The following is an 18554-nucleotide window of genomic DNA, read 5'->3' as shown; positions in this document are numbered from 1 at the left end:
AATGCCCTGTCTCCAAAAGTCTTTGTTTCACATGAGTGACTGGGGACAGGTGGTCTGTGACATCTTTTGTGCCTTCCAAGTGGCCTTGGCTCAGAGCAGATGGGGGTCCCTGGTCTAGACAAACCACAAAAAAGCCTCACTGACTGAGCTGTAGGGACCTGGGGATAGACTCAGAACCCGCAAGAGGAGGGATGTGCCCACAGAGTACACACAGAAGGTCAGGACTAGACTTGTCTTCAGATACCAACCGGTGCCCCGTCCCATCCCCTGCACTGTCCCCTCATAAGGAGAGAATCAGACAAACGTGTGGAACAGGAAACAGGGCTGCATGTCTGCTGGCCAGCAGAGCATATCTGAGGCTCTGAGCTCTCTGCCAGCGTGGGGTCATTTGTTGGTGTAGGGCAGCGGGGGCCGTCCACACGCTGGTGTGGATGCAGGCTAGGCACCGCCACCAGCTCCCACCCAGTGCTTCCTCCCCGCCCACCCCGAACAAACCCTGTGCTCGAAGCTCCCGCCCTGCAGCGAGCTCTCACAACACTGGCCTCCCTGTGCTTTGGGTCCAGGCATGCAAACCTACAGGGTCTCTGCCCTCATCTGGGTGGGGAGGGAAGTGTGGCCCAAATGAGAGAGAGGGATCTGGGAAGGAAGCCACTTGTTCAAGAGGGGTTCTGAGCAGGAACTCCTAAGGAGATGGAGGAATGAATGAGAGCCTTGAAAACTAGGCATTAGACCAGTGATTCTCAACCCTGGCTGCATATTAGAATTGCCAAGGGAATTTTTACAAAATGTCGGTGCCTGGAACCCACCTACCTAGTTAGAATCTCTGGTGTGGGGCATCAGTATTTTTTAAAAGCTCCCCAGGTGATCTTATGTACAGCCAGGGTTGAGAACCACTGCCTTAACCTAAGTGCAGTGGCAATACTCACTGTAAGCTTTCAGCAGTAGAGGGACATGATCAAAGTGGTTGCTCATGAAGCATTTACTGAGCGCCTCTGTATACCAGCAGGCACTGTGCTAGGCTCTGGGTACACAGAGATGCGGAAGATGTGTATCATCCCTGCCCTTGACTAGCCAGCAAATTAGGAGAAGAGACAGATCCATAAATAAGTATAATATAAAGGAAGTTGTTTTATATACGTATGAACTAAGTGCTCTAAGAACACAGGATTTGCTAGAGAAAGCTTTCTTAGGGAGGTGACATTAGAATTCTTCCCTGAAGGATGCTTAGGAGTTTACCAAGTAAAGGAAACAGAGGAGAACAGTCTAAGTGGAAGAAAACGTGTTATACAGGTGCCGAGTCCTATGAAGACTCCCTGTGTTCAGCATAACATGGGGAGTGTGGGGAGAAGAGGCTGGAAAGAAGGACAAAGGGAAGCGCCATGGGCCTGATACTACTTGAGCACTCAGTAGTTGAAAATTGCGCTAGAGAGAGCAGATTAGAAAAGAGAGCAAGCGAGGTAGGGAGAACAGTCAGGAGTCACCGTAGAGATCCCAACACGAAGTGATGAAGGCCTGGGCCGAGGAATTGACAGTGGGAATGAGGAAGAGAGCAACCTAAGAGATATTGCCCAAAAGGCAACAGAATTTGGGAAGAGAACAGATGTAAGGAAAGAGAAGGGCAAAGATGGCCTCATAGTAACTGATTTGAGACAGCAAGATAACAGGATAACATGACCTTAGCAAAGATGGGATGCCAGGTAGATTACTTAAATTTCATGTAACTCCGAGACATCCATGTGGAGATGTATGCAAAAGGCTAGCTGAAGGGCACAAGTTGGCTTGTAGAGGTAAGGAGGGAAAATATAAGGAGAGAAAGTGGAATGTCCACGTATGAATCATCTACATCAGGCATTTATCAGGGGAAGAAAGAAAAACGGGATGGCACCCGGAAGATCAGGCACAAGGTGTGTGTTTTTGCCAGGACTGACCTGCGTGTGGGTGGAAACAGGAGGAAGAAAGAGGAATCAGAGGTAGCCGAGGAGCTAGGTCCATGAGGTGCATCCAACACAGGAGGAGAGTTTATCTTCAGGAAGGAGAGGCATTCCTTAATGGAGATAGAGATGGAGATAGTGAGGAAGCTCCCTCCCAAGGGCCTAGATCCAGATCAAACCCTCTAAAGCAGGTGCCAGGAAACTTTTTCCATAAGGGGCCAGAGAGTCAATATTTTAGGCTTTGTGCACCATGTGGCCTCTGTCACAGCTACTCAACTCTGCCATAGACTATCTAAGGCAGCCATAGACAATGCATGAATGAATGGCCCTGGCTGTGTGCCAGTAAGACTTTATTTTAAAAAACAGGCAGTGGTTATAAGGGTTAATTTTATTTTATATGAATTTCACCTCAATTTAAAAAATAGCAGGCGCTGGGCTTGATTTGGCCCACGGGCCTAGCGTTTGCCAACACCTGCTCTAGAGGTGAAAGAGGAGCCACTGGGGACTTGGGGTCTGGGCTGGCGTCCACAGGACCGTGAACAGTGAATGATGAGAGTTCAAATCCAGTATTACCACTTACTAGCTAATAACTTAACTTTCCTGAGCCTCAGTTTCTTCATCTGTAAAATGGAGGAAATAACAGTCCTGCCTCACTAAGTTGTTCTGAGGATCAAATGAAACAATGAATATGGGTATCTAGCATAACACCTGGCTCAGTGAAGATTTTTTTATTTATAAAGATTGACCATGAATTGCAGGACGCCAGCTGCAGGTGGGACTGGAAGGAAGGAAGGAAGGAGTTGGGGGCTGGGCTGAGAGGTAAGGAGAGGGGCTGTACCACCTGGTGGCAGAGAGAACAAAATTTGTATGGCCAGGGCTACAAACAGACCCACAGCTGCAAACACACACACCTGTGCACACACAGGCACACCAAGGTCATGTAGCCCAACTCCACTGTTCTTAGTGGAACGAGGTTCTGCAGTGCTCTGTCTCTGGCTAAGTGTGTGGCCCATGGACGTGCCGCCTGCAGTTTGGTTTATCAGGCCCCAGCATGGACCAGCATGCCTCGCGAGCACATAGCATATGGAGCTCTGGTCTGGAACCACTGCTGTCCATCACACAGCCTGGAGCTCATGGAGACAAGAGGCCTCAGACTCAGGTCAGCTCAAAGCCTTTCCACCTGTGCTTCTCAAACTTTAGAAAGTCACCTGGGGGAGGGGTTACTTTAAAATGTATGCCCTAGTTGTAAAGCAACTATACTCCAGTAAAAATTAATAGTAAACAAAGTATGTCCTAGGCCTCACCCAAGAAATTCTGGCTTAGTAAGTCTGAGAAGGGCCCGGGAAACTGCATTTTAGCAAGCATCCCAGGTCATTTTTTATACCAGTGAGCTGAGAACCACGCTTTCAGAAATAAGACTTTGTCATCTCTGAACGTAGCTGTGTGATGAAACAATGGGATCCCCAGCTTTGTCCCTAGAACTGCAGCCATAGAACAGGGTCCACCCCTACCTATTATACTTCCTCCTACCGCTCATGAGGAAAAGAGAAACTCAGGTTGGACATCTTGGGGTAACATGACTCATTCTAAAACAGACGTGAAGATTTTCCAGGGCACTGTATTTACCCAGGAATTTTTTACCATCACCCAGAGAAGAGGTGATACATTGTCCTCAGTCCGTAAGAAAATGTGAATAATTACTCTTCTCAGAACATTCTGGTTGAACCATCCGAGTGCAGTCTATTCCAAGTCTCATTTCCTCTCCTCCTAGCCAGCCAAGAAGTCTGTGCCCATTTCCTGCTTCTTAATCCTAGAATACTCCTAAAAACTGAGCTGCAGGCTACTGGGGAAGCAATTGCTGTCATCTGTTTTCACAGTTTCTGAATCAAAAAACAAAACAAAACACGTGACTTTGCACACATAGACGTTCAATAAATACTTGCTAAGTGAGTGACTGAATGAATCCGTGATGAGTTGGATGGGTTGACAGGGCACATAAAAAATACTTAAAGCCATAAATTGGGATGATTTATAACTGAAGATACACTTCTACTACTGAAGGTCTTTCAATCTGGTTGAGCAGAAAAAGACCAACACAGATCATTAATAAAAGATGAACAGAACAAAAGCTACAGAGTCTCACACACACACACACACACACACAGTTTATCTAAATAATGTTGTTCCTTCAAATCAGCACCTTGAGAGGCCTTATAAAATTATTCCAGTGACACTGTCAGTCCTTAAAACGTGCTGTGTTGGCATCTCATCTTTGGAAATTGCTTCAAGAGTCAGTTTGGTTTATGGTCACACCTCACTTTTGACCCAAAGAGATGATTTAGCTTCATCAGTCCCCTCATTCCCAGATTTGGTTCCAAATGATTTTTGATGCTTCCAGAAATCAAATGAACCCTCAAAGGACAAAAACTTGTCATTCATGAGACTATTCAAAGGCTCAGAAGAGAATATTGAAAATGGAATTCCAGGCATGATTTAAGGGATGGCAGAATCATTGGATCAAATGTGTAAACTCTCACAAAAGACAGAGCTCTGGAGGGGCAAACCTACTCAGGGCAGATCTGGAGACTCACTCAACTGCCATCAGTGAAAAACACAATCCAGCTGTTCTCATCCTGAGCACAGTGGCACAGACTGGCCAGATGCCCACCAAACCTGGTTCCTCACCTCCCTGAGCACAGAGCTGGCCCACGTTTCCCAGCCAGCCTCTTAATAGAAAGTGGAAGGAAGTGATATGAGCCCTTTTAGCCCCTGAAACTGCCACAGCATCCTCCCTTTCTTCTCTCACCTGCAAACGGGGTGCTGAGAATTCAGGGCAAGATTCCGAGGGCCTAGAAGATGTCCAACTACAAAACAGAATGACAGTGGTCCCTGAATGACAGTGTAGGGCAGAGCTCCCCTCCCCCTTCTGACTTGTATCAGACTGGAACAGAAGCCAGAAATAAATTTATGAAGTGTCAAGTCACTGAGATTTGAGGGCTGTTTGTTGCAGCAGCAAGCCCACCCTGACCAATCCAGACACACAGGGTTACACAGAGTTGCCCATCTGCCAGGCAGTTCACTTAAAAATTGACACTGCTGTTGTCAGTGTCTGTTCGTGTGACTTGCAGCTTGGGGTTCATATTTGAACCTCAGCCTCTTAACACATATGGTCTATGTCACATTGCACAGATCAGCATTCATCAAGCCCTCTTGCTGGCTGCTGGGGGATGACTGCTAATCCTTTGAAATGCTACTCACCCTCAGGGCTGCCCAAAGTGAATCTGATGTAGACCACATGGCCCATAATTTAAGCCAGTCTTCACATGTAGTAAGTCCAGCTTCTTTTTATAGAGAGGCATCTCTAACAAACACAAAGTCAGGAAAGTGCACACACACACGTGTGTGTGTTTTCAAAGAAACACAATTTTCCCCTTTTTTCTGGTTTTTCCTTTTTTTTTTTCTGGAGTAAAACTTGGAAAAGAAGAAAGACAATTTAAAAAGGGAGAAGAAAAACAGGCTCTCCATTATTTTAGAGACTCCCATTTAGAGAACTGCTCTGCCTCTTTCAGAAGGAGGCTGTGGCCACCCTCACCTCAATGAATGGTAGTGAGTTGTCAACCACTATCTGCCGTCCACTCACCTAGCCCAGCAGCCTAGGGAACAGGTAAGGGCACCAGCCTTGGTGCTGCGAGATGGGCTGCACGCCCAGGAGCACAGCCAACTGCAGACCCCCTGATGCTGGAGAGCCTTTCTTGCCGTCTGCTTCACCCTTTACTTGAATGTGACCTTCTCCTCCCAGAAGAGTACCTTGTCAAGAGTCAGGGGCTTACACCTCTACTTCCTTCCTCAAACTAACAAACTGGCATCTATTTTCCTTCGTGAGCCCCTTCAAAGGAGCCCAGGAACACCTCCCAGATGCAGAGATGCTGAGCAGTGTGTGGCGAGTACAGACTTCTGCATTTCCCGGTCTGCAGAGAAGTGCAAACACTATGGACTAACACAGACCATGCAACCGCCACTTCTGGTCCTCTCCTCCAGGGCATCCATGTAGACATGGAGGGGATAAGACATAGCAAAAAGCAGCTTATCTGCTCTAGAGTAAGCCTTGGTTCAAAAGAACTGGAGAGTGGGATAGGTTTTCTGACGTTTAAGAAAATTCCCCAAGGCTCTGGAAAGGGAATGGAGAAGGCTGAGATCAGTGGTATAGGGACGTGGCCAGATGGGTCTGCTTAGCCAAGGGAGTGGAGGGGAAGGCAGAGCTGAAACGGTGGTCAGCAAGTGGCGACCGCCAGCTCCCCGCACCCTGACTACGCGTGCCACGGAGTCCCTGCTGGTGGCTGGAGAAGAGGTCCCACCTTGTCTGCCACTGACAAGATACAGCGTGGCCTGCTGAAGCAGGAGAACTCCACCCTGCTCAGAAACTTCAGGCTAGCAGATGCCAAGAACCACTGCAGTTCCCACTGATTTTTTTTCTTTCTGTGTTGCCCACATTAAGTGACGTGGAATTAGTAGGGGTGGTGGGAGAACACTTATGACACCGCCTCCACCTTGACTTCCTCCAAAAAAATGTGAGTCTCACTTTACTAAGTACTTACAAATTCAGTTGGAGGCAGGCAGGAATTGTAATTCCCATTTTACAGAAAAGGAAATCAAGGCACAGAGACGTTAAGAGGCCTACCCAAGGTCACAGAGCTAGTAAATGGTGGCGCCAATCCCCAGATCCTATGTAATAGTTACTTATATGGCCAAAGGAACTCTGCAGATGTGATTAAATTAAGGCTCTTGAGATGGGGAGATTATGCTAGATTATCCAGGTGGGCCCATCTAATCACATGGGTACTTAAAAGCAGAAGAGGGAGGCAGGAGAGTTAGAGAAGATGTGATGACAGAAGCAGAGGAGGGAGACAATGGAACTGCGGACTGCTGGCTTTGAAGATGGAAGGGGCAACCACCAAGGAATGCAGGCAGCCTCTAGATGCTGGAAAAAGCTAGGAAAGAGATTCTCCCCTAGACCCAGCAGAAAGAACCCAGCTCTGCTGATGCCTTGATTTTAGCCTCGTGAGACCCATTTTGGACTTCTGACCTCCAGAGCTGTAGGAGAGTACTTCTGTGTTGCTTTAAGCTACTAAATTTGTGGCAATTTGTTACAGCAGCAATAGGAAAGTAGTACATCAGGACTGCTGTGTTCTAATTGTTTTGCCCATATCTCCACCCCGCTCCTCCCACCCAACAACCCACACCCACCAGGCACAGGGACAGCTGGTACTCAGCATACAGGGAGTGTGTGGGGGGGCCTCTGGGAACCTCCAATGACCAGTCCCTGCCCCTGCAAAGGTCCTCCTCCCCTCCTCCCACGTGCTCTGACCTCAGGAGGGACGCCCCCCACTGGCCCTCTCTCCCCTCCCCAGTAAGGAGAGCAGGAACAGCAACACAGTGTCAGTGAAAGAGCAGATCAAAGCTGGATTGTTTCTGAGCCTGGATCACGTTAACTGAATTCTTACAAGAGTCTTCTGGTAAAGCCCCAGAAAAGGCTGAGGATGGATTTTTATGATCATTCTTCAGCTTTACCTCCTCATTCCCGTAGCACACACAGAGAGGTAGCAAGCCCCTTCCAGACACCTGACCCTTGCCTGCCTTTCCAGTACTTCCCCTGCCTTGCACTGCCCCACCCGGACACTCTTGAAACCCTCAATTACCTTCCAGCCCCCAGACGCCTTTGATCACGCTGATCTCTCTATTGAGAATGTCCTGCCCCTCCTCTCTGCCCATGAAGTGCTTGAATGAGGTCAGATATGTCCTCCTCCAGGGAGCCCTCCCTGACTACTGTCAGAATGGCTTAGAGCTCCTCTGTCCACCCACAGACCGTGTGTCTGCCTCTGTCACTACTCTCACTGCTACTGGGGTTCCTTTAGCCCTCCTCACTTTCCTCCTCCATGGAGAGGATGGAGCTACCACCCAAGCTCCCTCCTGCTATACCAGAGACAAAGGGGACACCTCTGCCCCCACCACCAGTCTATCAGTCAGTATTAGCTCCTCCATGGGAGGGGGGAGGCCAGTCTGATTGGTCAGGTCTGGGGCCACAGTTCATTGGCAGGTAGAGCCTGGAGCTGAAAGGTGATTACTTTATGATCTCTGCCCATGTGTTACTGGGTGATGAGCCCAGCTGGCCATTCTCTCTCTTGATTCCAGCTCCTCCTCCAAGGGTCTGAGAGAAGTGGATTCTCAGATTCAAGAGGAAGAGAGTTATAGACATTACAGACTTTGCTTCAACCTTCCGACCTCAGCTGCATTCTCTGCTACCACCCTTGTACCCTTGTCCAGGTATCAATACGTAAACTGGCACAGTGTTTCCCATCCTTAAATATACTTCCTCAATCAGAAACCTGGACGGAAGGTAGGACGATGAAATCCTGAACCTCAAACTTCCGCACTGACTTATAATCGTTTGTGCAGGATGCACCCTATTGTGTAGGTCAGAGGACTTGTTAGCATGACTCCCAGAGACATCTGAGAAAATGACCCCTGTTCTGGTTCCTAGTCCTGAGTTCAAGAATGCTCTAGAACTGGGCAGTACTCACCTTGAAAGTTTGAGGGTGGTGACTGAGGAGTTAGTTCATTTCTGTCCGAATGGCCTGCGACCGTATTTTTATGTTACAAAGCTCTGAGATTGGTGAGGTGTACTCGGCTCAGGTGAGGTGGTCTGAGGCACGTGTACAATTGCCCCAGCCATGGATGGGTGCATGGACGGGTAGACCGACCTGGTCACCTGGTCAGAGGGTGGGTGGATGGCTGAGTGAATGGATGGATCAATGGGTGAGTGGGTAGATGGTTAGATGGCCTGGTGGATGGACGGATCATTAGACGGATAAATTCGTAAACAGTGTGGCCTGAAGGGAGACATTTGAGGTCCCAGAAGATCTAATGTGACCCTCACTCCTTCCGACGTTTTCCCCTACAACTGTGCACTCCTTGGTTAGACCTTTAGTCTAGGGATCCCTCCCTTTGTCTTTTTAAGAAAATGTTGCTAGTCTCACTGCCAAATATCCTGATTGTGCTGGCATTTTTAGCATTCTTTAGGTAACCGAACTCTCTCTGAATGATACAGTGTCATCTGTCTTACTTCTCTGACAACCTGAACTTACTGCTGACCTCCGGCATACACGGACAGTACACGATACCTCTTATATGCCACCTCAGATCCTCTCTGCCCCACCTGATTTTGGAACTGAGGCTGGTGCATCTCAGCCACCACCACAGCAACCAGTTCTGCCGGGCTCCAGTCAATTTAACGCACACAAACCCAACAGTGCCTCATGTCCACAGGGTAGCTGCTTGCAGCAGAACTCGCTAGGTACTCACACAAGTTCAAATCACAAGTGCGGGGTGGCGGGGGGTGGGGCGTGTTAATGCCCCTCAAGGCTAGCCTTTGACTATGGGAAACAGGAACCAAATATATCCACAACCCAATCTCTGTTACCTGGGAATGTTTCCTCATTTGCCAAGGCCTTTGCAGATATGATGAAGTTAAGACTCTTGAGATGAGGAGATTATCCTGGATTATCTGGGTGGACCCTAAATGCAATCACATGTATCCTTATAAGAGGGAGGCAGAGGCCCACGTCAGGTGCACACAGGAGAAGGCAATGTGGTCATACTAAGTGAGATTTGAAGGTGTTGGTCTTAAAGATGGGAGTGATGTGGCCACAAGTCACGGAATGCCAGCAGCCACCAGAAGCTGGAACATGCAAGGATCAAATTCTCCCCTAGAGCTTCTGGAGGGAGCAGAGTCCTGCTAACACCTTGATTTCAGCTCAGTGATACCGATTTTGGACATCTGATCTCCAGAACTGTGAGAGAATAAATTTCTGTTGATTTAAGCTACTCAGTTTGTGTAATTTGTTACAGCAGCTACAGGAAACTCATGCGGTTTCTTCTTAAAAATGGCCTTCAGAGAACACCACCTCAGCCCTTCATGAATATTGTCTTTAATGATTTCCCATATGCCTACAGTTAACTCAGTGTTTGCTTTCTTTACATTGTTTCTAATGCTGTTTGGAAGTCTGGTATTTAACCCCAAAGGTGCATGAACAGTAATTATAAACTAGATCTCACTGTGAACAGTAAGCATAAACCATCAACAGATCTCACTTTCTGAGAGAGAAGGTTGAGACCTAACTGGCCCCTAATCATGGCATTCCCACCCCCAACTTGCTTTAAGCCCGTTTCATCCAACAGGTCAGCGTTTTTCAAAATGGTGTCCAAGGGTCACCTGTGTTGAGTCACCTGAGGCACTCATTAAAAATGTAACGTCCACGACTCACCCCCAAGCTTCACCTCCAGGACTGAGCTGCAGAAATGTGCACTTTTAACAAGCCTCCCAGGTTTCTTAGCACACTGACTTTGAGAAGCTCTATTACAGAAGAAAGAGGTCAGAACTGATCCAACAGTATCTCCCTCCATGGTTCAGTGGTGAAACCACCAACTCTGGGCCAGGGCTGAACTCATGCAGGCGCAGACAGGGCCCTGGCCCCCAGACTGGATGCCTGTGATGAATGCCACACTGAGTTCATAGAGGAACCAAAATTGTCCTGTCCCCTCATGTGTTCATACTGCAAAACAGCTGCAAAGGTGTCCAGAGCGTGGGGTACCACACGTACTTTTGAGAATGTGAGTCACCATTAAATAATTCATGGTAATTTAACTTTTTAATTAAAAGGACCTTCACTAAACAATAATAGCTTACAAATGCATGTACCTATCGATCTTGCAATTCCACTTTTGGGAGTTTATCCTACAGATATTCGTCATGCTTGTACATATGAACACGATTATTCACTGCAGAACTGATTGTAATAGGAAAAGACTGGAAACAATCCAAATGCCATCATTGTGGAACTGATGAAATAATTTATAGCACATTCATATAATGAAAAATAATGAGGAAACGGCATGTGTATTGATATGGAAATGTCTCCAACATAGATTGTTAAGGGGAAAGGCAAGGTACAGAACACATGTATGATATGCTACCTTTTGTGGATGAAAAGGGAGTAATAAAAATCCACATTTCTATGTGCTTGTACATTTGTAATGAAATGTGGGGAGCATTAACTAAGAATAGTGGTTATCTCTGGGGCAGGGGGTAGGAACTGAGCAGGTGACAAACAAGGATGGGTGGGAGGGAGACTTTTCACTATATATACGATTCTACTTTGGGGTTTGGAACCATGTAAGCATATTATTTATTCAAGGAATAAATAATAAAATAAAATTTAAAATAACCATTTATTGTGGCACTCAGAACAAGCAATCTGGTCTGGACACCTGCAAGTCTTGGCGTCCACATGGAGCTCTTCAGACTGGAGGCGTGTTTCAGGGGCCACCACCATTGCAGTGGATCCCCTGGTTAGCCGTGGTGCTCCAGACCAGAATGCACATTTCCATCATCCAAAATGATGGGGAGGACAGGTCTTTGAGTTTCTTACCGAGGAGAACCAGCTTCACAAAGGTTCTGGGATTTGGGTCCACTGTACCCTGGACAGCTACACGAGGGGAGGCTCCCAGGCTGCCTCGTACTGATGACTCAGTATTCTAATACTGAGGCATCATCAGCTGTTCCCGGATCACGAGGGAGGAGTGGTGATAGCGATCCCGGGTGGTGAAGTCTGCGTTCTCCTGGGTGAGCTGAGTCATCTCCATGCCAACGCTAGCCAGGGACAGCGCCAAAATTATCTGCTCTTGGGGGGATCGCAGGTTCCTTTGGTGAGAGAAACACGGAGGATGGTCAGAAGGAAAGACCAAACGCTAACCAGTGGCGGTAAGTCTCCTCTGGGATGGAGAAATGATTTGCAAAAATGTCATCGTGTTTATTACTAAACATGTATTAAACAACATAACTGTTGAAAGCTGTAGGTACGATACTTCGTGAACCCAAAGTATGAGAAATAAGCATCAAAAAAAGTGATATTTACCTTCTTTTAGTAGAAATGTATAAAACTATAAAAATAACCTTCCAAATGCTGTTGTGTTGGGGCTCTGTAGCTTTTCTTGGCTTTCTTGTCAAATGAAATAATGGAATGGAGAGGCTGGAAAGCTGAGGTGAGTAGAAAGAGAAACGTTCTCTTTGGTTCACTGGAAAGAAAGTTGAGTGAGGAATGATTTCCAGAGCCGAGGTTTACAGAGCAAGCAGCTACGCGGTAAAGTGCAAAGGCTTTTGGCACCAAGCTGGCCTAAGGCAAAGAGCGAGTCCCAGTACAGATTCCATTGTCACTGAAGGGTCCACATAAGAGTTGGAGTTGGAATAAACTGGTAAAGAAAAATGTTAGCGATGCGTGAAGAAAGTGCTGACAGCAGAGAGGAGTAAGGAAAGACCATCCTGGCAGCCAGGGTATCTATAGAAGACAGAGACAGTCACAGCTCTGCCACAAATCAGGCTGATGGCCTCAGGCAAACCTCTTCACCTCCTTGTGCCTCTATTCCTCACCTTCTCAGGCCCCTTCTAGTTCCTTCCACCTATGCTAGGTCCTGAAATCACACCTTAGGCATAGATTTTCTCTTAAAACTTTACCCTAAGAGACTCATTTGCTTTATAAGTAGCAGCGTTCAATTGTTTAAATAAGGAATATATTTGATAGTTGTAAAAAACTGGTAGAAACCTTGTTATAAATCTGTGGAACTTAAGCAGAAAGCTTCACTGACTAGAAAAACACGCTGTTATAGGAGTTTGGATCACACGACTAAGGCTTTGCAGCTGCTTGATGAGAACACATCTAAATTAGGTGGGTTGAGGTTTTCTGAGAAATGAATTAACTTCCTTAAAGGTTGAATCTTCAAGAAGTAAGATTAGGAAGTGACAGAAATGCCTTACCAGTCAACATGTGTTTTTGCCAGTGAACTTTCTTGTAAATGCTTTTTTTTTTTTAAGGTAAAACCATCGTATTTTTCGAGTTCAGGGAAATAATACACTTCATTTTCTAGTCTAGAATGGCCTAAGAGTTCTCATCTGGGCAGTTGCTAGGACTTCAGGAAAGAAAGCTTTCTTAAGGACAGGCTTAATTTCACATAATTCTGGGAAATGTAGGTGTAACAGAGGAAGTAACAGCCAAATTCCTTTGCCCAAAACACCCTACAATATTCTTCTTCTTTGGTTTTGAAGAGCATCTGGGGCAACAGGTGTGAAAAAAACCTCAAAATTACAAAAGAGAAAACGCAGCTACCAATTTCTACTTTTAAATGGATCACCATTTCTTGGTCCTTTCACCCTCCTGAACAACCATCACTAAATATCGCTCAGTCACCATGATGAGGCCAGCAAATTTGACACTGAGACTTAGCTGAGGCCTCCACCAATCACTCCACAAGCCCACAGAGCTATGAATAGTGTGGACTAGGTTCTCTTCCAACCAAAGTATTGCCCTTTTCTAAGAATAATCTCCTCCTAATACATTCTTCTTTCCACATTGCACAACAGTGACCTCAGAGGTGAAATTCCAGAAATTCAGAGTCCAAAAAAAAGAGTAGTGACCTCCTATGATCATTTGTAGGCTTTCAAAGCCTACAATACCTAAAAATATTCATGTAAAATCAGATAAGGCCAAATACTCTCAACCACACACCAGCTGTAACTCCAGAATCTGCAGGCAGCTTTCACACAGAATTATTTCCACTTAAACTCTACTTGCCCTCAGGCCTAGGAGGCTGGGGAAAATGGATCAGTGCAGTGATCTCAGATCAGTGCTGTGATCTGAGTCACCCAACTTGGTGCCTCAGCCTGGAAGAGAGGCAGCGAGGTGACACATCCACACCACAGCTCCACATAGGACGTTTAGCCCAGCTTCCAAGCAAACAGCAGGGAATTACCCCCCTACACACCACTCTCCCTGCCAGCCCTCTCCCTGTTGGTTTCCATGGCTCCTGCTCCTTTCATCATCATTTCTCTAGCATCCAGCCTTCATTTCTTGGGCCAACTTGAACAGATTGGCAGCGCTTATAAAAAAGCGTTGTCTTAAGAAGGATTCTTGGGAGGGAGGAGTGGGTAGTTATTGTTTAATGGGTATAGAATTTCCATTTTGCAAGATGAAGAGTTCTGGAGGTGCTTGGAGGTAACGGCTGCATAACAGTATGAATGTACTTACTACCATTAAACTGTATAGTTTAAAATGGTTAAGATGATAAATTCTATGGTATGTGTATTTTACCACAATAAAAAAAAATGGGGAAAAAAATTCTGAACTTACATCTGGGATCAATGGGAAAGGGTTCCATAATCCATCAGCAACATCTGGGCATGGAAGGTGGAAATATTGGCAAGGGCAACCCAGACTTCTAGAGTTTCAAAAACAAACCAACAAAATGAAACCAAATAAACACTTAGTTGGGTTCTGCCTGGATTTTCCCAGCCTGTAGCTTTGGCCCCTCACTAATATTGAAAGGGGAGGGAGGTAATTTCCCAGAGTCTTGAGGCCTTCAAAGGTAAGGAGGCATTGGCACTGGAAGGGTAGAGGAGGAGGAGAGAGATTAGGGCACTCACGAAAGCTTACCTTCCCTGTGAGGCCTTCTCCTGTTTCTCAGGAAAATTTGTTCTTCCCTTTCCCTGAATATTTGAACACAGAGGTCCCACAGAAATCCTGCAGGATTGCTACTCTGTTTCTGTACTTGGCCTCTGCACTTTCACCAATACAGTCATGTCAACTACCTATGACTTGAGATGGAAGAATGGGAGTTCTCTGGGCCTTGGTCTTGTGTGTGAGTACTAATGCTAGTGTGTCTTAGACTGTGAACTCACCGAGAGTAACTCTCTTGATTTATATCACTCTGCAACCAGATTCTAAAGAAAGCCTCTGTTCATGATTCCTGAGGATGAGAAGACAAGAAGACATGCGCCAAAGGAAGCTTCTGAGAAGCTAAAGCAAGGAGGCTGGGTGGTAGAGGGCATTGACGAGCAGTCTGAGTTTCCTTGAGGTTCTCAATCGTCAGGTATTCACACCACAATTCACCCAAGCCCAGCTAGAAATGAAACACCCTCAGCACGTGCCTGGCCCCTCATCCTGGCCCCCGATTGGCACAGACCTGTAGGAGGGAATCAGAAGAGACCTCATCCATCTGAAAAGGCTGAAGTTGGAGGCTAAACCTGCAGGGAAGACATAGACATAAATATTTATGAAGGCTCTATGTATGCATCTGGAATCCCAGATTTAATGGGATAAATATATATCCCGACACACAAACACAATAGCACAAAAAATTTTTTTTTCCTTTTTCAGTCTAACCAAACAATATTCATTATAATACTCTGACAGCAACCTGCTAAGGACTTCATACTTATATGTAGTTTCCAAAAGTTGATTTCTAAACTCCGAAATCCCAAGAAAGAAACTGAATGCATTTATAAAGAAGCAGAGGACTTGCTAACTTCAGTCTTAGGAATTTTTAATTTTTAAAAATTTTGATATTTGCCTTAGATTCAAACTGATTATGTGTTTAAGTAGATACTATAAAGTCCCCTACTAGACCATATACACTCTTTGAGGACAGGAAGCACATCTTTTTCACCTGGTAACACACACAGCGCAACAGCCACAGGATCTGGCCCTTAGGAAGTTTTCTTCAGGTGCTGGGTGAATCAAACAGTGCCTGTGGAATAGCATGTAGAAATGTTAGTGCTGAAGTTTGAAATGAGATTGTTGTTCATAGTGACCAAATATCCTGACATCAGACACACTGTCTAGAATATGGTTTATCAACTTTTTAAAAAAAAGATGTTTAAAAAAAAGCGCCTTTTAAAAAAATCCATTTCTCCTTTGGTGTGAGTTTTTAAAAAATCTAACAAAATGAATTATATGTAACTTTAGGAAAGCAAATGAAATGTAATTTTATAAAATGCTTTTCCAAATTATATATATACACTCCACCAGATACATATTTTATATATATATGTGTGTGTATGTGTGTATATATATATATATATATATATATATATATATATATATATATATATATGGCTTGTTGAAAATTGGTTACTTAGATCATGTTCAATATATGATCAGGAAGTGAGCATTATTTTAAGAGGCTTCTGTTAGAATCTTGACTAATGTCAACAGTATGCAGCTGATAACATGTATTTAGAAAATAATCATAAACATTCTATTAACTGGACCTACCTATTTATGCTCATTTAGATTCTAAATTATCTAAATTTTAGATGAAGATTGGCCTGAAATTTGATTTCATACTTTCCTGTAAATAAATTTCTGGGAAATATTTAAATTTCTTAAGATCAAACTAACTTCTAAGAAATTCAGAAGCAATCACTGATGTAATCACTATGTTAATTAAAATATATTCTCTCCATTAAATATGCTGATATAAGGACCCTGAGTATGACTTTTTCTAAAACATTATTTTTAATGTACATGTGATTCAAGTGTTTGAAGTGCATTTCTTTCAAAAATGTATATCAGACTATTCTAATTTGGAAGCACTTTTTTTCAGTTTGCCTGGATTGTTATGGTCCATCTGATTTACTTAGGACTTAAAACTACATAATTACTTTATTTTAAAATTTGGGACATTGTAGAATTTTGAAGAAAAGGACTCTTGAATGTATTATTATTATTTTTAACATCTTTATTGGAGTATAACTGTTTTACAATAGTGAATTTTACAACAAAGTGAATCAGTTACACATATACATATGTTCCCATATCTCTTCCCTCTTGTGTCTCCCTCCCTACCACCCTCCCTATCCCACCCCTCTAGGTGGTCACAAACCACCTAGCTGATCTCCCTGTGCCATGTGGCCGCTTCCCACTAGCTATCCACCCTACGTTTGGTAGTGTATATATGTCCATGCCACTATCTCACTTCGTCACAGCTTACCCTTCCCCCTCCCCATATCCTCAAGTCCGTGCTCTAGTAGGTCTGTGTTTTATTCCCGTCCTACCCCTAGTCTCTTCATGACATTTTTTTTTCTTAGATTCCATATATATGTGTTAGCATACGGTATTTGTGTTTCTCCTTCTTACTTACTTCACTCTGTATGACAGACTCCAGGTCTATCCACCTCATTATAAATAACTCAGTTTCATTTCTTTTTATGGCTGAGTAATATTCCATTGTATATATGTGCCACATCTTCTTTATCCATTCATCTGTTGATGGACACTTAGGTTGCTTCCATGTCCTGGCTATCGTAAATAGAGCTGCAATGAACATTTTGGTACATGACTCTTTTTGTATTATGGTTTTCTCAGGGTATATGCCCAGTAGTGGGATTGCAGGGTCGTATGGTAGTTCTATTTGTAGTTTTTTAAGGAACCTCCATACTGTTCTCCATAGTGGCTGTATCAATTTACATTCCCACCAGCAGTGCAAGAGGGTTCCCTTTTCTCCACACCCTCTCCAGCATTTATTGTTTCTAGAGTTTTTGATGATGGCCAATCTGACCGGTGTGAGATGATATCTCATTGTAGTCTTGATTTGCATTTCTCTAATGATTAATGATGTTGAGCACTCTTTCATGTGTTTGTTGGCAATCTGTATATCTTCTTTGGAGAAATGTCTATTTAGTTCTGCCCATTTTTGGATTGGGTTGTTTGTCTTTTTGTTATTGAGCTGCATGAGTTGCTTATAAATTTTGGAGATTAATCCTTTGTCAGTTGCTTCATTTGCAAATATTTTCTCCCATTCTGAGGGTTGTCTTTTGGTCTTGTTTATGGTATCCTTTGCTGTGCAAAAGCTTTTAAGTTTCATTAGATCCCATTTGTTTATTTTTGTTTTTATTTCCATTTCTCTAGGAGATGGGTCAAAAGGGATCTTGCTGTGATTTATGTCATAGAGTGTTCTGCCTATGTTTTCCTCTAAGAGTTTGATAGTGTTTGGCCTTACATTTAGGTCTTTAACCCATTTTGAGTTTATTTTTGTGTGTGGTGTTAGGGAGTGTTCTAATTTCATACTTTGACATGTACCTGTCCAGTTTTCCCAGCACCACTTATTGAAGAGGCTGTCTTTTCTCCACTGTATATCCTTCCCTCCTTTATCAAAGATAAGGTGACCATATGTGTGTGGGTTTATCTCTGGGCTTTCTATCCTGTTCCATTGATCTATATTTCTGTTTTTGTGCCAGTACCATACTGTCTTAATTACTGTAGCTTTGTAGTATAGTCTGAAATCAGGGAGCCTGATTCCTCCAGCTCCATTTTTCGTTCTCAAGATTGCTTTGGCTGTTCAGGGTCTTTTGTGTTTCCATACAAATTGTGAAATTTTTTGTTCTAGTTCTGTAAAACATGCCAGTGGTAGTTTGATAGGGATTGCATTGAATCTGTAGATTGCTTTGGGCAGTATGATCATTTTCACAATGTTGATTCTTCCAATCCAAGAACATGGTATAACTCTCCAACTATTTGTATCATCTTTCATTTCTTTCATCAGTGTCTTATAATTTTCTGCATACAGGTCTTTTGTCTCCTTAGGTAGGTGTATTCCGAGATATTTTATTCTTTTTGTTGCAATGGTAAATGTGAGTGTTTTCTTAATTTCACTCTCAGATTTTTCATCATTAGTATATAAGAATGCCAGAGATTTCTATGCATTAATTTTGTATCCTGCTACTTTACCAAATTCATT

At 44.2% G+C, this 18554-nt stretch overlaps 1 protein-coding gene across 1 annotated transcript in view; it reads right to left on the bottom strand.

Annotated features, from left to right (window-relative positions):
* Window positions 1-11422: 11422 nt before the first annotated feature.
* The window catches only part of SLC12A8 (solute carrier family 12 member 8), a 138872-nt gene continuing 131740 nt past the window's right edge, over window positions 11423-18554 (bottom strand). Inside the window, 2 exon segments of the mRNA XM_059064432.2 lie at window positions 11423-11688; window positions 15000-15060. Of these exon segments, the coding sequence (XP_058920415.1) occupies window positions 11523-11688; window positions 15000-15060 (227 nt within the window). The 3' untranslated portion in view covers window positions 11423-11522.

Source organism: Kogia breviceps, chromosome 5 (genome assembly GCF_026419965.1).
Source record: "Kogia breviceps isolate mKogBre1 chromosome 5, mKogBre1 haplotype 1, whole genome shotgun sequence".
NCBI lineage: Eukaryota > Metazoa > Chordata > Mammalia > Artiodactyla > Physeteridae > Kogia > Kogia breviceps.
Note: the sequence above shows the minus strand (reverse complement) of the source record. Positions and strands in the feature narration are given on the sequence as shown.